We start from the raw sequence: 24,288 nt of genomic DNA on the forward strand, positions 1-24,288 counted from the left end.
ACTCGTGACAAACAATGTTCAGTGTTTGTTTACATGCGTGGTGAGGTCCGTGGGGAGCAGCCTGGTTATTGGTGTGTGCGTGTGTGACTACCGATGTCATCTAGGACTACAGATGACAACAAACTGAGGAACAGTACAAGGCACACATAAATAAAGAGGACCTATATGTAGCAGGAAAGGAGGTTGGTGAACAACACAGTTTTCGTGAGAAGCGCCGGCGTGTACGGTTTAGGTGGCAGCCTAGCAGGTTGAAGCAATGGACACTATCCTGGAGCAGCAGCGGCGCTACCATGAGGAGCGGGAGCGGCTCATGGCAGCGATGGTCAAAGAGTGTCTGCACAAGAAGAACTCGGTAAGTTAACGCAGGGTTACCTTGAGGTGTATCGTGTTGGTTGATGTCTAGAATCGGCCCTTCTCAGCAGCAGATGAAATTACACATGTTGTGTGTAATACGGCCGTAGGCGAAGACAAATATAGGGGTTACATTGTAGGCCCTTTCAGCAATTACTTATGTTAAGAAACTTAAGATTCTCTATACCTTGCCCATACCCTCTAATTATAGGGATGATTCCAATACTAATTCAAGGCGGGCCAGAGGTGCCTTTTGCAGTCCCTACATTTCATTATTTCTTACCAAGATAAGAGTCTTGATCCCTCATCAGTCATAAAACTACATGGAATACAGGACGTTTCAACGGATGTACAATTCGACGGTATGTCTTGGACGATTCGACGGTGCGGATATTTTCTAGTCAAATAATCTTGGGCGATTCGACGGTTCTGCTATAATCAACATTAGGATATTCACGTTATATATCTATTTATCATTATTCAGATAACACGTGGATAAAATATTTTATTGTATAGTAATTAAAAGATATACATTTAAAACCTACATTTCCATATTTTCATCCGCTGACCTGGTATAATGAAGATGGTGATACTGGGAGACACGGCGAAGTAAATCTTGAGGCCGTAGCTCACCATCTTTGTACTCTTGCCATATGTCAAAAAAAAAATTTCTGGTAATCCTTGTATATCTTCTCTTTAGTACCTTTGCAGCTTGCCCTCTGACACTAAAAGGCACTGGATATTTACAAGCTTTGCTTCTTCATGCAAAACCCCTATCAGCTCATACACGTTCACATTCTGATATTTGCTACACAAAATGTTCAAATTATTATGTCATCCTTCAATATCATTGTTGGTCCTAATTGCTAAGCCAAAGACTGACCAGCTACTGGGTGTCCACAGACGTCCTTCTAGCCAAGTGTCTTTGATGTACTCCAACAGGCTATGTAGTGCTATTGTGTGACTTTCTACCACTATATTCCTGAACTCATTGAAGGTAGATCGTATCTGCTCTGCTGGTAAGAATGGAAGACACAGAAGTTGACGTAGGAACCTACTTGTGTTCTTCTTTATACGGTATGATGGAGCTAATCCTAATTCATTAATCTTTTTCCACACTGCCTGGGTCCAATGAAAGGGGTCCCTCTTAACACCGAAATATACCGAAAAACACCGAAATACACCGAAAGTATCACCGAAATATAGGTTCCCTCTTAACACCGAAATAGTGTGAGTACGTATAGTGTGAATATGAGTGGATGCTTCATTACAAATTTGATTATATTTTATTAATAAATTAAATGCCAGAAATTAGAGTATTTTGAATAGGTAATAAAATTCATAGTATATAATTAATTTTTATTTTATTAATAAAATAAATGGCAGAAATGAGAGTATTTTGAATAGGTTTAAATTAATTTTTATTTCTTTTCCTCATTGTCATATTGGTTCAATAAAATCCACAAGATAAAATGAACAGAGAATGTTAATAAAATAGGAACTAAGCCTATATATGTTTATGATTCTAATTTCAACTTCTTCCTGCTGGCCGTTTTCTCATTTTTTGGTCTTTTGCGTTGGGCAGGTTTTTTGCCGGCTGCTGGTGTGGAGAGGACTGTCAGCTTGATGTCTGTGGAGGTTGTCTGTTTGGAGGAATGTCGGAGGTAATGCGGTCCTTTAATAGTTTGTAGAGAATCTTGTAGCGTTCATCGGCTGTTTTTGTCATCCAGGTCTCGGGTTTGCAGTAATACGTTTTGTCTTGAAGCTGGTAGTCCCCTCGGCCAGTTATTGCTTGCTCTAGATCTTTATACTGGACTTGTATTTGATCATATAAAAGGTCAATTAAGTCATGTAGACTTTTCTGCTTCCATTGGGTTAAGATTTTGAGGAGATGGTTAGCAGATTCACAGTTGTTGTTCGTCCAGGTGGGGTCATCGGTTCCTAGTTGGTTAAGGTGTATCAGAGGAAGAACACGAGATTTGAAGTATGGAAGGAAGGCCGGTGCATGCTCTGCACACCATTCTTCAATGTCGTCTGTCACATCATCACCCAATAAGCTGTTATCGGCAGAGGAGAGCTGTTTTATTTTGTTAATCAGGATTCTTCGTTGTTTTTTCTCAAGTCCCACTTTGTCCTGGAGTCGGTGAATGATATTTTGCATAAGGTGGCGCATGCACACTGTTTGCTTACTGTTGCGGAAGGCATTTTTCATTGCATTTCTCAAGGCTGTCTCGTCGTCACTTCCTAACACTAACTTGTCAGTCTTTCAGTTCACGTGCTAGTGCATCGAAGAATGGTTGATATGCTTTTTCTGTAGAATGTCCATGCAGGAAAATAGGTCCAATGAAGATGGGAGGGGCATCAGCAGTACGTTTTATCACCGACAAATGTTTGTAAACTACAACAGTGGCGAATATGCGTCTGAGATTGAAGGTCTTGTCGAAGGATAAGCAGGTACGACCGGAACAGCAAAGTGTCTTTATGTCTTGGATTTGTTCAGGGGTATACAACACAATACATGGAGTAACGTCTTTTAGGTACATGACTTGTTGGACGAGGGGATGTTCATTGATGTGTGACGTTACATATTGTAGTTGGTCGGCAAAGTTTTGAGACGAGACATGGTTGTTTTTTTTCTTGTCTGCATATTTTTTGTTATGTACTTGTCGAAGATTTCTTGGCTCATCTAGTATGTTGTCACTTTCAAGAAGTAGTTTGTTGAACACTAGTTTTGGTTGTGTGGATGCCTTGGACAAGCCGCCCATTCTCTTCAATGTATCTGCTGGTGTCCTTATGTAGTTTGCTGTCTGTTTGGTAGATTTACCATGTGGAGCTCTTCCAGGGAATTCACCAATGTACTTGACTATTGCAACGGGATTGATGGTCATATTTTGTGGTGTTTGGCCGAACCACGAGATGCGGCGTTTGTAATCCTGGTCAAGTTTGAGGGTTGAATAGTTTCTGTGAAGGATGGCTATGTGGTTTGGGTCTGGCTGTGGGTCAAAGGGGATGAAGGTGCATTTCTTGTTTTCAGTTTTGAAAAAGCCATATCTTCCTTGTCTGAAATCAACACGTTTGAGTTTGTCATTGTCACACAAGTAGTGTGTTTTTGGCGTAGCACCACTAGCACTGATCCATGCCCCACAGTCGTCAGTGAAGTCACTTTTCTGTTTGTTTTTTCGGCGGTTGATGTTCGCAGTATTATCAATCACAAAATAAATGTTCTGTTTCACACCGTAGGGTATTTTCTGGAGAGAAGTGCTCGCAGATGTTAAAATGTCGAGTACAGTGTCAGTGGACATGAACACGTGGTTGTCAAGTGTACCCTTTTGGTCATTAGGGATTTGATAGAATGGTTGGTAGTCATCAATGTCACTTTCATCGAGATCTTGTAATGTGTCAGCAGGGTTACAAGAAGTGGTAATTGAAGATTGCATTTTTGAGTCAGCTATGTCTGGGGTGTATTCTGGGGCATATTGAGTCACATTTGGTGATGCTTGAACTGACAGAGGACTTGGAAGTGAACGTTCGAGGGTATTTGCAGCTGAAACACAAGACTCGTCCAAGTCTATGACACTAGCAGCACACACATCATGGCGACACAAAGGAACAAAGTGATAGGGTTTGTAGTCAGCTGCACAGGTCGGGATGGTAGTTTGGGACCACATCAGAGTTGTTGCAGGCATGCCAGAAACACTGACATCGCATCCAATCACCTTTCTGCTGTAGGGTTGAGTCAGGAAGTCATTAATAATAAGAGGAGGGAAGTACGATTGTATAGGTTTGTTAATCACAGCACTGATGGCGTACATGTGAATCATGTCTGAGTATGATTGATCGGTAGTGGCAGCACTAAGGATGTCACAGTAGGGGGGTGTCAATACACGAATGTCCTTGATCAGGTCGGAGAATTGTGGGTGACAACAGTCGTAGACTTCGGGATGATCTATTATTTCTAAAGTTGTGAACAGTCGGAGTTTAGTGTGGTACTGTTCACTGCCATACAGTGCCAATGAAACTGCTCTATACAAACAGTTTCCATCTCCACCAACAGCTCTTGGTGAGTATTCATTCAGTACGGCCGGGTGAAACATTTTCAGAATCTCGGATGCATTGGAGTCCACAATTCCAGGAAGCGATTGTGTTTTGACTTCATCTAGTTCAACGCTGTACGTCTCAATGAGTAAACGGACAGATTTTGCTGCAGTCTTGTCAGTGAGTAACATGGTCAAACACTTATAGAAATCAAATTTGTTGCCTGGATAAATACATGTTGGACAATGGAAATTCATGTCGTCTTCAGTCCATTTCTTCAGAAGAGTACTTGACATTGGGACACAATCAGTGTGTACCCATTGTTCACACGTAGAACATTCTATGCATTTGGTGTTGCATTGTTTTGCACATACAGTGCAAGGAAATGACACTTTCTTGGTAGGTTGAGACATTTTCTTGTGTGTATTACTTGCCTGGACTCCATGGAGGTACTGACTCCCTGTAGACTGAGAGTGTAACAAGTAAAGTGGACAATAAGTTTCGATCAGGGTTGCCACTTTTAAGCGTGTTTTGCTAACATGAAACCAAACCAAAGTTCGATACCCGCTGATTAGGAAGTAATTTTTGGTTTCGAAACCCGAAACTGTTACACGTGTAAGAGAGAGAGAGAGAGAGAGAGAGAGAGAGAGAGAGAGAGAGAGAGAGAGAGAGACTGTATATAGGACATAGGAGTAGGGGAGATAAGAAGATGAGGGAGGGAGGGGAAGTGGGAACTGTGACTGTGAGACGTGTTGGCAAATAACAGATAACAAACAACAGTACACACACACACACACACACACACACACACACACACACACACACACACACACACACACACACATGCGTGCAGCCAGGGAGGCCGGAGTGACCTGGGTCGAACTTTGGTTTGGTTACGTATTAGCAAAACACGCTTAAAAGTGGCAACCCTGATTGAAACTTATTGTGACCAGGATGATTACCGTCGTATCATACGCGGGGTTGGTAGGGTGGTAGGCCGGAGTTACTAGGGTTGGGGGCCACAGTGACTGATGGCCGGTGGAACTAGGGGCCGGAGTGACTGTAAATCTTTAGGCTAGCACACCATTAAGTATGGAAAATTAATCTGGTGGTGAAAATATGAAGAAAGAAATTATTTTGGACACTATGGACATCAGACTAACTTTTCAAACCTTGACATAGCTTAATAACCAGTCATTAAATCATTTAAACTTTTTGCTTGGTAAAATTTCCTAAAAACAAAACCACAATATACTGAACCTATATTTCGGTGATACTTTCGGTGTATAAAATCACACTATACTGAACCTATATTTCGGTGATACTTACTTTCGGTGTATTTCGGTGTATTTCGGTATATTTCAGTGTATTTTGGTATATTTCGGTGTATTTCGGTGTACTTCGGTATTAAGAGGGACCTGGACAACATCCAGTAAGGGTGACATCGGGTTTTACTCTCTGGAAGGCTCCCCACACGGCAGACTCAAAATCCATGACAACTCTCGTGACTAAATTACTGGGAGTTCTTTCCATTATGTAATAAAAAATCTTTGTGTAATCCTCTTTACTTCTGTGTGACATCAGGACAAAAACAAGAGGCACCTGCTTCATGTTGTCACCTTGCTGAATAAAACTGTGGATGCTCCACAACTACTGAAATGGTCGCTGGACTGCCTCAAAAGTTGCATCCACATACCACGTCTTTGCCTTTGAAAGAAGGGAAAGAAGCAGGGAAGCGAACATGATCACATGGCGGGCAGATCCTACTACCATATCATGCTGTACAAAATTGTCAGGTAGTTCTTCTGTTACCCAAGTGAAGTTAAGATCCTTCGGCTGTTTTGGTCTCTTTTGCCTGGTGTAGATGATTGGTGGTGCGAACAATAGATGACATCTTTGGCATGCTGGACAAAGGTGTATCAGCTGGCAGGTGTCTGTGTACTGCTTCTTTCGCAAGGGTCGATCCTGAAGCGAATGGGCGCTCTTTTCCTTGTTGTCACACATAGGCCTTGATGTTGGCAGCAGGCAGGGCACAGTCTCTTGGAGAACATCTCCTCCGCACTTTGATCCTCCAACTATGATGGTAAACTCCTCTTCATCAGATTCTGGTAGTATCTCATCTGGAATAGGAGTAGTGGGTTCCAGGTTTGACTCTTCATGCAAGGATGGGTGAATGAATGAAATTACAGGGTGGTCTTCGATATCACTTACATCAGGAGAAGTAGGCTGAAGTTCCATCAATGTTGGTGATGCTGTTGGAGGTGGGGAGGAAGGAAAGAAGTTGGCATCTGGTAAAAAGTCTGCATTCAGATATGATGGTATGGAGGATAAGTGTGTTATTGGTAGGGAATCTGAGAGTTACTCGAGTCAGAAGCAGAGGAGGAGTCATACATTGATGAGACAAGTCGAGGTAGTGATGCAGTAGGTGTGCTGGTAGATGGAAGTGTAACTGGTGCTGGTGTTTCTGGTTGTGTTATTGGAGTGGTAGCTGGTTGTGTCAGTGACATGGTAGTTGGTGTTGCAGGTTGTGTTAGTGAAGTGGTAGTGGGTACATCGGAGATATCACCACATCCTGTGCAATTCCACTGGATGTCTATCTTTGACTGGACAGCTTGTCTGTACTCTTCCTGGGAAATGCCAGTGTGGCAGGTGCGGTGCTGCCACTGTTCACACCCATCACACTGGAGGGCTTGCTGCTTAGGTCAAACTTCCCTTTGGCAGGTGATGCATGGGTAAGGAACAACCCTACAAGCAATACAAGAACACAACTGCTAAAAAATGCAAAGTGATTACAACAAACAAAAGTGTACGACCCTACAGACAAAAGTGTACTTCTATACAAAATTACAAGGTAAAGAAAGATATAATAGGCTATACGTAGTTATAGGCCTACCTGTCCATGTGTAGCTTCCTTGTGATCATTCTTAATTAGGCTAATATTAATATATCAAACGAGTAGTAGTCTTCTCTGTAGCGTCCAGTAAGCGAGAGTGAGACAGACAAGGGAATGGAAGCCACTACAATGAATAGGAAACCTGAACCGAATGGATTTGAATAGTCTCATTCAGGAATTCATTTTTGCGTCTGAGTGAGACAGACAGGAGAATGGAAGTCACTGCTTCTGATTCACGAATCAGAAACATATGTTATATGTTATTTTATTATAATATTATGTTAGGTGGTAATATTTTATATTATGCATATTATGTATAAAGGACAATTCGATGAGGACGTGACTTTGGGCGGATCGACGATGTCACCAAATTGCACCGCCGCCGAACCGTCCTCTTACCACTACAAGTACACTGCTGGAAGACTGCAAGGCGGTTGGCTAGTTTTAGGTGCAGAACATAACTCCAAAAGGACCTAGCTAACAATACTCATAAAGACGATGATCCAGGAATTGTTCAAGCAAATGTTTGAAAGACTGGAGAGATTGAGGTGACACACTATTTTAGATAGAGAATTCCAGGTGCTGATGACACGTAATGGGAAGAAACGACAACTGACGAAAGTGGAGTGATTAGGCACTAAGATCTTCAAACTATGACTCCTTGTTCTACTCAAAGTAGTTCTAGAAAATAGACCATTTAGTTGAGGACTCAAACAACTCAGAATCATCCACACTTGAATCAGATCAGCTCTCAGCAATCTTTTTTTTTTTTTTTTTTTACGCAGGGAAGAGAACTGGCCAAGGGCAAAAAAAAAAAAAGATAAAGAAAAGGCCCACTTGAGCACTTGCTCTCTAAAAAGTGGAAAAGTGTCAGCCAAAATTGGGGAGCAAATGCCTCGATATAGAGATGTACCGATACCAAAATTTTGGCCGATTCTGATACCGATACCGATACCACCTAATTGGGCTGATACCGATACTACTACCGATACCGATACTACTACTTATAGTGATTACTGCACTGGACACCAGGATGAGTTAGTGGACGGCGAGTGTTATCAGATGGGAGGCTTTGTTTTGGAGGATGCTGTAAGTCCTTCTGAGAACGTTTGTGAAATAGGAGCAATTCTAGAAGCTTTTGAAGCCATTTGCAAAGATATATTACTCAGTAATTGGAATGAATATCTTCTCAGTCTTCTGATTCTTGTCAGTTATTTTAAATTCTTACTTCTTACTCCTTTAGCGACCATTTGGTCTTGTGCATTTTCATTATTAATTTTATTGATGATATTTTGGCGATCAAAAATATTTTTAAAATTATTAAAATTGTAAAACAGACACAAAATATTAGCAAAAGAAACTCATTTTGTTGTGTATGTTTCTCTTTAATTAAATCTGACATCCTTTGATATTAATTCATTAGACATTAGTAGACCAATTCAGAAAAATGAGCTTTCACCTAATCTTTTCAATTAAATAGAAAAAGTTTAGTTTATTCTAAATTTCTAGTGTATTGCTATGATCTTAAATAATTAATATGCAACAAATTATACACAATGCACATGATTACAAAACAGAATCGTTACTTTCTTAGTTATGGAATTTTTACATCCTTAGGTTAACACAAGTAACTCAAAAATTAAACTTGCATTAAAATTAATATACATATATAATTCGAGCTTCCACCTATTCCAGTATGATATCTTGGAAAAGGCTAGCACTAGCACTGTTAATTATAAATCAAATAAGAATATGCTGTTATTTACAATAATGCAAAGTGCCTAATATATATATATATATATATATATATATATATATATATATATATATATATATATATATATATATATATATATATATATATATATATATATATATATATATATATATATATATATATATACAGTAAAGTCCCGGGTTATGTCAGTCTCGAGTTACGTCAAACTCGTAGTTACGTCAGTCCACTATAAGGCAATTTAAGATTAAAAATTGAAAATTTATAAATCGTAAAGTGCGGATTTATTGTTATTGTTGGTGGTTGCCCGCCACACCGCCCGCCTCACGCTTGAATACAATAACACCCTGCCTCAGTTCCACCACACCATCGCCCCTGGCAAGAGTGTTATCCTACTTCTGCGTTTACTGACTCAAGTTCTTAGTATCTTGCTCAATGGCACCAAAGAGAAAACTTCTTAGTGACAGCAGTGATGCTAAGAAAAGGAAAACCATTATGCTACAAGAAAAAGAGGACATAATTAAAAGACATGAGAAAGGCAGTGTGTGTGGGAGGAAGAAGAAGAAAATGGGAAGCCCATTACCATGACAACGGGGAGGTTGACGACCTTGAGGGCTTGCACACCCATCACAACAATAACAACTCCGAGCCTTCGCCTGGGCCACACGACACTGCAGCTGACTTGCACCGTCTGCGCCTGTCTGCTGATCCCTATTGCCCTTTCCTATTGCATTTCCTGCCCCGCTGCCCACGCTTCTACTCCCACCGCACTGCACTACGCTCCCAGCTGTCCGCCCTGGGCCACAACATTCGACCTGCCCACCCTCCTGGCAGCCTCAGGCGTCCACCCCTCTCGGCAACCTGCAGTCCTTCGCGTTCGTGGCCCTAATCAACAACAAAAACAAGCTTGTGTTTCATATTCCTACATAGTTGTAAATAATATAACAATATAACCTTTAACTTACCTGAATGACCATAAACAATGATTGGTTGAAAACTCGATAATATGCTTTGAAATGTACGGAAACTCGAGTTACGTACAAAATCGACTTACGTCATGTTTCAGGAACATAACTCTGACGTAAACCGAGACCTTATTGTATATGTATATATATATATATATATATATATATATATATATATATATATATATATATATATATATATATATATATATATATATATATACCAAATAATTTTGTTGGATTCTCAATATCTGAAGTTTGATATTCTTAGATTATAGTTAAAAAACATAAGAAGCTTTTCACTTGTGTGAACTTTTTTTTTTGTGTGGGTGAAGGAGCAGCGTCTGACTGAGAGACAGTGAGAATGCGTGGTGACTCATGACTGACTGTGTGACAGGATGCCAGAGTTCAGCCTATACGCATTTCATACACGTCCAATTTAGAGGTTGTGGCTTATTACCACAGAAAACAGTATTCTATGACAGGATAATCACCACGGAAACTTAATACGCCGCATTATATTAATTTGGTATCATCAATATCTTATATCGAATATATCACTAAGTAGTAAATTCCTTTTAGGTATCGGAAGTATCGGCATAAAATAAGCCGATACTGATACCGGTACCAAAAATGGGCCGATATGAAAGAGTGTTTGGCAAGTTGAAGAACAGACTTGGCATGATTCCCGATTCCGATGCATCGGTACATCTCTAGTTGGGATCCTGTGGAGGGATTGGAGAAATAGGACAAGATACAGAAATGAGATTGTGATCGGAGGAGCCCAACGGAGATGAAAGGGTGACAGCATAAGCAGAAGGGTTAGAGGTGAGGAAGAGATCAAGAATGTTGGGCGTGTCTCCAAGACGGTCAGGAATACGAGTAGGGTGTTGCACCAGTTGCTCTAGGTCATGGAGGATAGCAAAGTTGAAGGCTAGTTCACCAGGGTGGTCAGTGAAGGGAGAGGAAAGCCAAAGCTGGTGGTGAACATTGAAATCTCCAAGAATGGAAATCTCAGCGAAAGGGTAGAGGGACAGAATGTGCTCCACTTTAGAAGTTAAGTAGTCGAAGAATTTACTATAGTCAGAAGAGTTAGAGGAGAGATAAACAGCACAGATGAATTTAGTTTGAGAGTGACTTAAGTTGAAGCCAGATGGTGGAAAATTCGGAAGACTCAAGAGCGTGGGCACGAGAGCAAGTTAAGTTGTTGCATACATAGACGCAACATCTAGCTTTGGAATGAAAATGAGAATAGAGAAAGTAGGAGGGAACAGAGAAGGGGCTACTGTCAGTTGCCTCAGACAGCTGTGTTTTGGTGAGGAAAAGAAGATGAGGTTTAGTAGAGGAGAGGTGGTGTTCCACAGATTGAAAATTAGATCTAAGACTGCGAATGTTGCAGAAGTTAATGTAGAAAAAGTTGAGGGAGGTGTCAAGGCATTTGTGGTCTTCAACAGGAGAGGTGTCCGACCTGGGGACATTTTGGTCCCTCCCAGAGGGGACTCCGAGGCATTGTTATTTTGGGTCCCATTTTTTTTTTCCAAAATTTGATTTTGGAGTGAAGGGTGTATATATAGTAAGTGCATGTAGATTTGTGTGAAGGGGAGTTGTCTTGAGAGGGCAGGCTGTGACTGCCCCCTTGAGTTGTGAGACACAAAAACACAAAGAGAAACATTCAGCGAGATCACAACTAGCTTTAATGGAAGGTTCACAGCATCCCCTGAACTAGTGCTATTAGATCTCTCTGGGAGTAAGTTAATGTTTTGGTAGGTGTCTACTACCTCCTCCTTACCTTTAATAGAAAACAATTTCTGTCTAGGTAATCTTTCTGAGTATGGTAGGTCACCAAAACCTTCAACCTTTTTTAGTCCATCTCCTCTGAATAGATTCCAGCATGCATTCATCACCCAAGAAGCCCGTATTCCAAACACTACCAAAATCGATAATTGGCCAAACGTGTGACAAAAATCTGATCCATGAAAGAAGGTGATCTGCTTAAGATGCCTCTAAGAATGCTGCTGGCAACACTATTAGCTTTGCAACAAATTTCATGGATGTGAAGATGGAATTTCAGTGAGGAGTTGACTAGAATGCCAAGGTCTCGAACAGAATCTTTGTGTGGAATGAGGCGATCTCCTAAGAAGTAGACATGATGAGAAGCTAGGGTGTGTCTTCAGAATTGTATACAAGCACATTTGTTGAAGGAAAAGGAAAGACCCCAAGACAGACATCATTTTGTAAAGACATGATAGCATCACAAGCATTTCATTTCTTTGATAGAACGGCAAGATAAAGTTTGAGATCATCAGCAAACAAATCTGGAGATCTAGGATCTCCCCCAACTAGTTTAGAGCGAATTGTTGGCAAACATTTTGCAAAAAATGACATTTTTTGGCCTTTTTTTTTGTGAAATATTGGCATTTTTCCTGTAAATTTTTTGGAATTGCCCAAAATGGTCTAGTTTAGCTTTTCCCAATCCAAAACACCGTTTTTGATGAAGGTTCCCAAGCTTGCTGTTCTAGGGGAGGGGATTGATGGTGATAAGGAGGAAGGATTTGTTCTAGATATTTATTGAGGTTTTTTGAAAGAGAAGTTCTGATGCTTCCTTAGAGGCACTTCAAGAATTGGGCAATAAAGAAAAAAATCCACACAAGAATATTTGAGTTTATCATCATTGCAGACTGACCTAGTGGCCTATCCCAAATTACAGTCAAAGATCACCTATCAGTGATGCATTAGTTGAGTAGCCAACAATTGCTGTGCTTCTTACACACCACAAGCCCCATTCCTCCCCAAACAAGCTTGATAATATGTGGCAAATCACGGGTTTTGGTGGCTGACAAAATACTTCATTTTTTTACTAGTCAATTTGCAATTTCAGCCAACCAGGAAATCTGGTAGCTATGTGGCTCATTTTTTTCTGATGAGAAATGTAGTGAAATGATTGATGGTTTATGTAATTTCCATTGCAAATCTATATTTTTCGAGTTATGATTGTTTTTTAACTCCAACTTATGCCTACCTCTCATTCCCAACAATCTTGGGGCATCTGTGGGAAATGTTTTTTTTCGTGGAGGAGCATTAAATCGAGTATTGTGCATTGCAAAGGAGATGTGAAATCAACAAAATTGTATAAAAAAAAATCTGAAAATACTTTGATAGCGGGGCAGCGGGTGGACATGGTGACCCAGCTGTTGGTTTGTTTATATCGAGCAGCTTTGCTAACACTTCACTTCCAGCTGTACCTGTTACACCACAGTCCACAAGGGATAATAAACAAAACCCAACCTTAAAACGTAACCTAACTTAAGCCTAGGCTTCAAACATAACAATTCATTGCAGAAGGCTATTCCATATTCTAATTGTTCCAAATCTGAAACCATTTTCCTCACAGGAAATAATGTAAATAATTTTAATCAGTTAAAAAAACGTAGATTTTTGCTAAATAGATAAGAATTGAACTATTAAAAATCAATATTATTTGCCTTTTGGTGGCGAGCTTCATGGCAAATGTCATTTAATCAGGTAAATATTAAGAATATATTGGGTAGTGGCAGTACTACCTTTAGCATAGTCAGTTAGTTCTATGTGGATTCTTTGTTTCACATCTGTTACACCTTGTCACTACAGTAAAAAAATGTTGTTAGTTACGAGATTAGAGTACTTATGTGAAATATTACTCAACCATTCTACCTGGTTAAGTGACTGATCTACTGAAAAACTGGTCAAATGTTCCGATCTGAACTGAGAATAAGAGCAAGGTGAAATGAAAACAAAGCAGGAACTGATGTTTTCCTTCTGGTAACAGTACCAGAATCACCCAGATTCACTGGATTGAGTTGCCTTCAAGTTGTTCCAAGTCCAAATTCTGTTTGACCTTCAAGGGCAAAAATAATAAAACATTTTTGTTCCAAGTCCACTGTACAGTACTTGACTGCACTTGGAATTAGAACCGCTTATTACAACTCTCTGCCACCTATTGCCTAACCACATTATCCAGCCTAGTATTTTCCCTCTATCCCGTGCACAGTAACCTTTCTCAAGAGCCTCTGATGTAGTACCTTTTCAAATGCTTTACCAAAATTTAGGTATAGGATGTAGTAACTATCACCATTATCTGCTGCCTCATAAACTTTACTATTAAAACTCAACAAGTTTCTAAGGCACGACTTTTCTTTCGTAAAGCCACACCGAGAGTGGTTTATCAATTAGTGTTTGTCTAGATGCTTGCTAATATTCTTCACTATTATTGACTCCATTGATATACAGTGGAGACTCAATACTCAAACTTAACCCCTTCAATACGGTGACGCCTATGTAGGCGTCATGAAGCCCCAGTAGCATATACGGTGACGCCTACGTAGGCGTCATATTTCTTTTCTGAGCTTTCTTCAGTTCAGTTGTCCCGTATAGTGTGTTGGATATCAACTACACACGCCGTATGCTGTCCTTGAAATCCTAGTGCTCCTCCCACCATCCTTGTTTCCACCAATCACTAAAGATAAGCTACATGCGTCCCACCTTGTGTCTAAAATTACCCAATGGCATACTGTTCCCATCTCTCTCTCTCTCTCTCTCTCTCTCTCTCTCTCTCTCTCTCTCTCTCTCTCTCTCTCTCTCTTTTTTTATTTATTTTTTTATTTATACAATAATACAGTAAATACAAGAGCAAGTTACATCGTACATTACATACACTTAGCAACTTTAAATAACTAAAGGGCCATTTTTAGTGTACCCTATCTAAAAGTTAAAACTCTTTAACTCTGTCGCCAACACAAAAACCAGTCATTAATAGTTTTCTTAAAATCCTGCAACGAGCAGTCACTTATATCCAGTTGTGTGGCTAGAATAATGTTCCACCATCCTACGTAAGTATACACAAACTGTCGCTGGTGGTGCCACGTTCTGCATCGGGGCTGCAGGAGTTCCTTGGGGGCGAGGGTGACAGCTCGGTGTGCACTTCAGCCAGTTGGGATGGCTGCCGGAGCGCCTCTAGATGGCTCACGTGACACACGTGCACCTTATACATAACGGTGATTCCCGCCACGTCCCTCCGGTGTTGAAGACTGTGGAGGCATGGCTCCTGGCCGGTGTTATTGCCTTTAATGAGTCGCGCCGCCCTCTCCTGCACTTTATCTAAGAGAGCAAGGTGCGTGCGGGCCGCACCTCCCCACGCTAGGCAAGCGTACTCCAGCGAGGATCTAACTTGAGCTTTATACAGCAGCTCTAGTCCCTCGCTGTCCAGGAGCCACGATATCCTCCTCAGAGAGGCCAGCTTCCCGATGCCTCTCTGGCAAGCCGCTCAATGTGCGTCCTGAAGGTCAGTTCGCGGTCGTAGGTGACCCCCAGCACCTCCACCTCGTCCTGCGGCGTTAGTGTTTCCCCACTGAAGTCGAGTTGCAGGGCTGGCCTCGACCTGGAGGCAACGAGCAGCTTTGTCTTTGCGGGCGAATCTCACTTGCCATGCACTGCCCCAGGCTGTGATTTGTCTCATCGTGTTGCTGAGTCGGGACATCGCAGCGGCTTCTTCCCGGAGCTGAAGCTATGGGTCAGCGTGATGTCGTCTGCGTAAGCCCTGGTGTTTGGGAGGAGGTGCAGCAGGTCATTTATATACAGGTTCCATAGCAGAGGGCCGAGGCAGCTCCCCTGAGGGACACCTGCTTTGACGGGCTGCACCTCAGACTCTTGTCCTCCAACAGTCACTCTCAGGTACCTGTCACTCAGGTAGTCACTGAGGAGTGACAAGAGGGCCCCATTTACTCCTGCAGCATGTAGTTTGTTGACCAGAGCTGCATGCCACACCCGGTCAAAAGCGCCCTCAATGTCCAGCGCCACGACGGCAGTGGCCTTGCCTTGATCCAGGGCAGCGCTGAGGTCTGTTGTTAGCAGCAGGTGCAGGTCAGCCGCTGACCGACCCTGCCTGAAGCCGAACTGCCTTGTACAGATAAGGTGGTGCCGCTCGAGGTGCTCAGCGATTCGCGAGCCCACGACGGTCTCCATCACCTTACTCAGTACAGGCAGCAGGGAAACAGGGCGATAGTTTTTTGGGACACTTTTATCACATTTTTTATGCACTGGCACAACACTGCTGGTTTTCCATATTTGTGGCCACGTACTGGTCTGAAAGCACTGATTGAACAGTGCGGCGAGTGGGTGGGCCAGTTCACTAGCACACTGGCGAAGCAGTCGGGGGCTAATTTTGTCCGGCCCCACAGCCTTTTTTTCGTCCAGGTTCAGCAGTACCTTCCTCACCTCTATTTCATTTGTTTTCACTGTCAATATTTTGTCCTGCACTATTTCTGGGAGAGTGGGAGGAGCTTTTTCAAGGTTGGGGATGCACATTTTTCCGGCAAAGTGTTTTGCCAATACGTTTGCCTTGTCCTGGGCAGTATGAGCCATGCTGCCGTCCCCCCGCACGAGAGAGGGGATGGTAGTGACTCGTTCGTCCCCTTTTTGTTCTTTAACTATGCTCCACCACCTTTTTGTCCCCACTTGGCTGCCTTTCAGTTTTCCCTTGAGGTTCTCTCCCCACCGTCCAGTAGCCCACTCCTGAGTGTCCCTCATATGCTGGGTCGCCTCTCTATGCCTTCGTCTGTTTCGCGCCGTGGGGTGCCTCTTGTAGGCTTGCCATGCGCGGTACTTGGCGTTAGAGGCAGTGTGACACTCGGGTCCAAACCAGGGCTGATCAGAAGCCTTGGATTTGTACTGTGAGTGTGGCACCCAGCGTGCCTGCAGAGAGTGGAGAGTCTCAGTGAACTGCCTTGCCTGCAAATCGGTGTCTCTTTGCAGCACACTCTGCCAGTCCCACCCCCTCAGAGCAGCTCGAAGTGCTCCCCAATTGGCAGCCTCCCACTTCCAGAGGGTGCGAGTGTGGCACTCCTCACGTGGTTTGCGGAAGTGGAGCTTGGTGAGCACAGCCACATGATCTGAGGTGCCCACGAAATCTAGCGGTGAGCACCGGACAGTGTGGGCTGGGAGATCCGTCACCACCGGATCTCTCTCTCTCTCTCTCTCTCTCTCTCTCTCTCTCTCTCTCTCTCTCTCTCTCTCTCTCTCTCTCTCTCTCTCTCTCTCTCTCTCTCTCTCTCTCCTCCTCTCCCTCTCGAAGATAAGTTACATGCGTCCGCCTTGTAACATTCGTGAAAAACACACACACACACACACACACACACACACACACACAAATACAAAACAATAAATTTTCTAATCTCTCTCTCTCTCTCTCTCTCTCTCTCTCTCTCTCTCTCTCTCTCTCTCTCTCTCTCTCTCTCTCTCTCTCTCTCTCCTCTCCCTTCCCTCTTCCTCTCGAAGATAAGCTACATGCATCCCGCTTGTGTCTAAAATATTAGCAAATGTCTCTCTCTCTCTCTCTCTCTCTCTCTCTCTCTCTCTCTCTCTCTCTCTCTCTCTCTCTCTCTCTCTCTCTCTCTCTCTCTCTCTCTTTCCAAGAGAGAAGCGTCCACTTTCCTCTTCGAAGGCGATATAGTAACTAAAAAATAGCAGCATAATACACAAAGACGACAAGTATGATAAGCTTGCACGAGTTTCCCACGCTCGGGCGCGCGGCACTACCACCCGTATATCATACAGGTGGGCTTTTTTAACATCCGGCGCGAAGGGGTTAATTACCGTATTTGACGGCATATAGGATGCACTGGCATATAAGACGCACCCCCATTTTAGGAGGTTAGATTCAGGAAAAAAAGTTTTCCTGACCTCTTGAAGTATCATTTTAGTAGAAACACTTCTCCCTGAACTTCTCTCATTTATCACCCACGTCTTTATGTCAACCTCTAGTTCTGGCCAATGTGGGGCTGGACAACGAAGGTTATGGTTACCTTTCTTTGCACTCTTCAGTTGTTGTTCTTGCTGTTGCCAGACACATATAATTTTTTCCGTAGGTGGTGGCCCAAAAGCCCTTGCTGCTGCTCTATTCCTATTCTCCTTGGCATATTCTACAACTCTTAATTTGTAAGAAATTGTGTAGCTCAGTCTTTTCCCAGTTACTGCCATGATGATGGGGAGGGTGTTCCAATGTTACCAAAAAATCAAAACAATTCACACCCTTACCAACTGTGATACAAATCCCCAATGGTCACGAACAGTATATACAGTAAATGGAATAAGCATTGAATAGATTGGTAATAGATGTAATAGAATAGACATAAAATAGATGAATAAAAAGCAAAAAGGAAAAAAAATCTGGATGGAATAGACATTAATTAGATGGATTATATTCTGTAGTTTTGTTTCTTGCCAACAGATGGCATATAGAGCGGAGTTCTTCCGATCAGCTGATGCTTATAAACAAGACTCACGGCCTCATGGATTACGACAAGCAATAAAATAATGATGTGTGGAGTCTAGGTTAGGTAGAAGCACTGATCATAAACTGGGTTAGTGTGTCTTGGGAGCCCATGGGAGGTCTCAACTTCGCGTATAAGACGCAGGGTGATTTTATGAGCCAAAATTTTGGAAAAAAAGTGTGTCATATGCCGTCAAATACGGTAGTTCCAAATGGCCGTTCGAGTATTAAAAAGTTCGACTATTGATACCTATAAATCAGGTAATTCGTTCCAGCCATTGCCAAACCCAAGTTTAGAAAAAAGTAGCGGTTTAATTTTGCAGTCGCCACTGGCATTGGCGGACAGAAGCAGAGTTAGCCTGTTTTTCATGGGCTTGTGTCCTGGCAAACACTTCTCTTCCTTTGTTATATAAATCATGTTTGGTATTTTTTTTTTTTTCCAGAACAGGCCAGTTTCATCACAATTAAAGATCTGTTGTTGGCATAAGCACTCCTTATGCTCAAATTTCTTAAATTCAGGCACAAATTACTCAGTGGCAATTCTGTCAGCACTTGCGTCCTAGCTGTGCCTCATGACAACAGAATGAATTCCAGTTCTTTTCTTGAAATTCCCAAACCACCCTCTACTTGCTTTAAAATCATCATTGGAGTTAGGTGTAGTATCAGAAATAAGATCACGATGCAGCAGCCTAGCCTTCGCACAAATTATGCCCTCTGACAAAAAATCACCAGCCATCTGCCTTTGGTTTATCCAATCAACTATTTCTCCATTTTTTCCACTGCCGCAGGTTGCTTAAATTGCCTTTTCACACCAATTGCCACATCACCTCTTTTATGAGTTGTCTTCTTCAGTATTGTGGCTACTGTAGATTTAGAGATACAGTACTCTGCTGCAAGATCGGTTATTCTTCCTCCTTTCTTATATTTATCAATAATCTCCTTTTTCCTTTCGATGGTTGTCACTACATTCTTTCTTGTAGGCTTATTCTCACCATTAACAAGCCTCTTGGGTGCCATTGTAAGCTTTTAAATGCACAAAAAACTCCGGAGAGAAAGTGCAGGTCAATGTTATTCTTATGACAGCGAAGGATCAACTGCCTGTGGTGGACTGGTGGGGCGTGTGGGGCGACGGGAAGGGAGACCCTTTGTTTACAGCCACGTCGATGGATGTTCGACTAATAGGTATTTTTTCGAGTATTAAGTCAAATATTTGCATTTGACTGTTGAAAAGTTTGATTATTTAGACGTTCAAGTATTGAGTCTCCACTGTACCTCCCAAGCACATGACGAGGCTATAGTAAAACTAAATTGTACTTACCCGTAGGGTGTTGTTCGTTATTCTGCCAGATTTCCAATCAAAACATTCAACCTATACTACTCATGGTTCTTTAATCATAGTATTATCAACAAATAGCATTCCAAGAATATTCTGACTATTTCATTAAGTAGCAGGTGATGCAAATAAATGTTGTATACCAAGTCAAATGAAGGTATTTCATGGACATGTATGACGATGTGGCATATCAGGATGGGTGATGTTGCCACTCGACTCAAGGCGGGATTTTCCCTTGTGGAATGGGGGGGGGGGATTTCAGGTCACCATACAGCTGCAAGTCGACTCACTTCTCATCTGGTCCCCACGATGGAAGGATACAATGACGCTTCCCCATCTTACTGTGTGTTGTACAGCCAAACCAAGGAGTTTGTGTACAGAATTAATAGATCCTTCTTAAAAGAAAAAGCTTGTAAGGACCACTTTTATCCACAAATCAAACTAGGAAGAGGACAGCAGATGCAGCTGGTATATCTGAAGCCATGGTTAAGAGGATTTGTCCCAGTGCAAATAAGATATGCACCACAGTACCACAACCTTATCAGCATTTCTTTTCCCCCACTCATTATATTACACTGGGTATCTCAAGAGGGCATAATAGTAGATAGTATTAGGTAAATTATCAGCCTCATTTTCACTTTTATAATTAGCATCTTTACTGTATTTAATTTACTTATGGCATCTTCATGTCTTGTCCCATACCCCATTTTTTTTTTAACATAGTCATGCATCAAATTGAATAAAGAACAGTTATTCCGTTTTCCTTGAAGTAATGAGAGATTTTCTGCCTCTCCTTTCGGGTCAGTACAATTTAGTTTCACTGTAGTTGCTACCTTCTCTATCCCCACCCTTGACAAACACACCCTTATCTTATTTTTCCTATCCCTGGCACAAAATCCACCACCTAAATGTCTAACCTGACTATCCCCATCAACAATTACTCTACCTTGGATGAGGGAAACTGTGCTTATCCCTCCTTTCTCTCCTCATCTCATCTCCCTGTACCATGTCCACCTCCTCTTCTGCCATTCCCTTCAACACTGAAGAGGTTCCTCATATCCACTATGCAAGGCGTCATGAGGACTTTCTTCTCGGCAACCGTGGATACAAGCCCTCCACTCCCCTTGACCTTGTGTTGCCTTACTTGGTACGGTGATATTGAGGGCCAGACTCTTCCTCAGGCGTTGAGATCTTCCGGCACAACCCAGCTTGCAGGACCAAGATTCACACTCAAAACTCAGCTTCCATCTCAGAGATCCTTTGATGGAACTCAGCCTCTGCCTCTGAGACCTTTGCAGTGAACACCTTGAGAACAGGAGAATTACCATAACCAGCTGAAACCACAAAGAAAGCAGTCATTTCTACACAAGTTAGCTAGTGTCAGGTCACTTTTTCATGCAATCTTGCTCTTTCATTTTATTAGAGTAGAAATTATTTTTGAGATTTTTTTTATCTATTTATGCTGATAATTGCACACCACAGGTATTACTGCTGGACTCCTATTGCTCAGTGTGAAGGTTAATAAAGATAATAAACAGGCATAGTGTAGTAGTGTAAATACAGCAAGGATTTTAGTTCTTTGTAGGTGCTTTAGGAACATAATTTTGCAATAAACTGTGAGTTTATTATCTTATTATTACATTAGTAGTAGTAGTAGTAGTAGTAGCTAGTAGTACAGTGGTACTTTGAGATACGAGTTTAATTCATTCCGTGACAGAGCTTGTATCTTAAAAAGCTTGTATCTTAGAACAATTTTTTCCATTGAAATGCTTTGAAATGCCATTAATCCATTACAGTCTCTCCAAAAAGACCACCCTTATTTGTTTTTTTTTTATGTGTTTTTAGGTAAGATAAATAATTATTGCACAGAAACATAATAAAACATAACAAAAGATAATATAAATAATAAAATATTCTTATAAAGTATATTTATCTCGGAGGATGCATTTCCAACCCTCACATCGGATTGTCAATCAGCTGAAGTGTACCAATATACCGTAGCCACCCACAGAAAACTGGCTGTTCTACTAATCACAGAAGAACTCATTGACAATCCTGTGAACATTAATCATTAAATATATGAAGTTTTAAGTGAGAGAGAGGTAAGAGGAGATAGGAGAAATTTGTTTTGCTTTTTCAGTTACGTACACATGCATACTTTATCAATGCATGAAAAATATATGAAATAACAGCAAAAGTTTATTTAGTGTTCTTACCTTGAAGACACATGTTTTCGGCTAATGGTGGTAAATGGTGGAGGAGGGAGGGAGGGAGGAAAGGATGCAGGCACCATTCATACGTAAACATTAAACATAAATTAAAACTGCACTTCCTTTAGACAAAAGTAAGGTCAGGAAATAGTGTGAAAATGATGACAGAACAATCACAGTGCATGAGATCCATGGGAAACACGTAGATACTAGCTCAGCTGAGACTGGACCGATGGACCAAGCTGCTGACTACAGTGGCAACATCCCCAAGAGTAACTCGTATTAAAATAAAATAAAAAATGTTCAAATCGTAGCTTGTATCTCAAAAAAACTCTTATCTCAGGCAACTTGTATCCCAAGGTACCAGTGTAGTAGTATTTGTCATTACGTATATTTATTTCAATTTTAATTTGTTTATTTTGTTTTTCACGTCATGATCTTATTTTTGTTTTTAATTTTATAGCATCGTGAAGTGATCAACTCTGACCATCGTCATCGGCTTCTGCTTGATCGCTATGTGGAGAGCTCTCAACACCTAGCTGACCTGTATGAGGTATGTCTCTCTCTCTCTCTCTCTCTCTCTCTCTCTCTCTCTCTCTCTCTCTCTCTCTCTCTCTCTCTCTCTCTCTCTCTCTCTCTCTCTCTCTCTCAGGTTATTACATGAATATTACACTTTGAAATTGTCTTATTAAACTATTTTTTTTTTTTTTTTTTTTTTTTTTTTTTTTTTACATTACAAGGGCACTGGCCAAGGGAAAACAAAGTGTTGGAAAAAAAAATCCCGCTGGTTGCCAGGCCCTGTTAAGAGGAAAGTAGAAAGAGAAAAACAAAAAATCTAAAAGGAGGGTCCAGTTAACGTAAGAGGTGTCTTGACACTCCTCTTTTGAAAGAGTTTAAGTCATAGGCAGGTGGAAATACAGACACAGGTAGAGAGTTCCAGAGTTTACCAGTGTAGGGAATGAAGGAGTGAAGATACTGGTTAACTCTTGCATTAGGAAGATGGACAGAATAGGGATGAGAAGAAGTAGAGAGTCTTGTGCAGCGAGGCCGCAGGAGGGGGAAGGCATGCAGTTAGCAAGTTCAGAAGAGCAGACAGCATGAAAACAGCGGTAGAAGACAGATAAAGATGCAACATTGCGGCGGTGACTTAAAGAATCAAGACAGTCAGTTAGAGGAGAAGAGTTGATAAGACGAAAAGCTTTAGATTCCACCTTGTTTAGTAAAGCTGTGTGTGGATCCCCCAGACATGAGAGCCATACTCCATACACGGGCGGATAAGGCCCTTGTACAGAGCAAGCAGCTGGGAGGGAGAGAAAATGGACGAAGACGCCATAGGACACCTAACTTCTTGGAAGCTGATTTAGCAAGAGTAGAGATGTGAAATTTCCAGTTTAGATTTTTAGTGAAGGATAGACCGAGTGTGTTTAATGTAGAGGAGAGGGAAGTTGAGTGTTATTGAAGAAGAGAGGATAGTTGTCTGGAAGGTTATGTCGAGTAGATAGTTGTAGAAATTGAGTTTTTGAGGCATTGAACAAAACCAGGTTTTCTGCCCCAATCAGAAACAAGTGAAAGATCAGAAGTTAGGCGTCCTATAGCATCTCGCCTTGAGTCATTTAATTGTTGTTGGGTTGGGCGTCTGTTGAACGCTGTTGAATAATGCAGGTGGTATCATCAGCATAGGAGTGGATAGGGCATTGAGTCAGATTTAGGAGATCATTGATGAATAATAGAAAGAGAGTGGGTGATAGGACAGAACCCTGTGGAACACCACTGTTGATAGTTTTAGGGAAGAACAGTGACCGTCTACTACAGCAGCAATAGAACGATCGGAAAGGAAACTGGAGATGAAGGTACAGAGAGAAGGATAGAATCCGTAGGAGGGTAGTTTAGAAATTAAAGATTTGTGCCAGACTCTATCGAAGGCTTTCGATATGTCAAGGCCGACAGCAAAGGTTTCACCGAAGTCCCTAAAAGAGGATGACCAAGATTCAGTTAGGAAAGTAAGAAGATCACCAGTAGATCTGCCTTTACGGAAACCATACTGGCAATCAGAGAGAAGGTTGTGAGCTGATAGATGCCTCATTATCTTCCTATTAAGGATAGACTCAAAGGCTTTAGAAAGGCAGGAAATCAAAGCTATAGGGCGGTAGTTAGAAGGATTGGAGTGGTCACCTTTTTTAGGGACAGGTTGAATGTGAGCAAACTTCCAGCAAGAAGGATAAATAGAAGTAGAGAGACACAGATGAAAGAGTTTGACCAGGCAGTGAGCGAGTTCGGAAGCACAGTTTTTGAGAACAACAGGAGGGACTCCATCCGGACCGTAAGCCTTCCGAGAATCAAGGCCAGAGAGGGCCAGGAAAACGTCTTTATAAAGAATTTTAATTTTAGGGATGAAGTAGTCAGAGGGTGGAGGAGTAGGAGGAATATGCCCAGAATCATCCAAAGTTGAGTTGGTAGCAAAGGT

The 24,288-nt window shown here is 41.7% G+C and overlaps 1 protein-coding gene across 1 annotated transcript in view; it reads left to right on the forward strand.

The window, feature by feature from the left end:
- Positions 1 to 24,288, forward strand: part of LOC123508651 (splicing factor 3A subunit 3-like) — a 91,945-nt gene continuing 67,657 nt past the window's right edge. Inside the window, exons 1-2 of the mRNA XM_045262495.1 lie at positions 1 to 352; positions 22,288 to 22,377. Coding sequence (XP_045118430.1) covers positions 257 to 352; positions 22,288 to 22,377 — 186 coding nt within the window. The 5' untranslated portion in view covers positions 1 to 256. The remainder of the gene's footprint in view (positions 353 to 22,287; positions 22,378 to 24,288) is intronic.

Source organism: Portunus trituberculatus, chromosome 25, assembly GCF_017591435.1.
Source record: "Portunus trituberculatus isolate SZX2019 chromosome 25, ASM1759143v1, whole genome shotgun sequence".
NCBI classification, from domain to species: Eukaryota; Metazoa; Arthropoda; class Malacostraca; order Decapoda; family Portunidae; genus Portunus; species Portunus trituberculatus.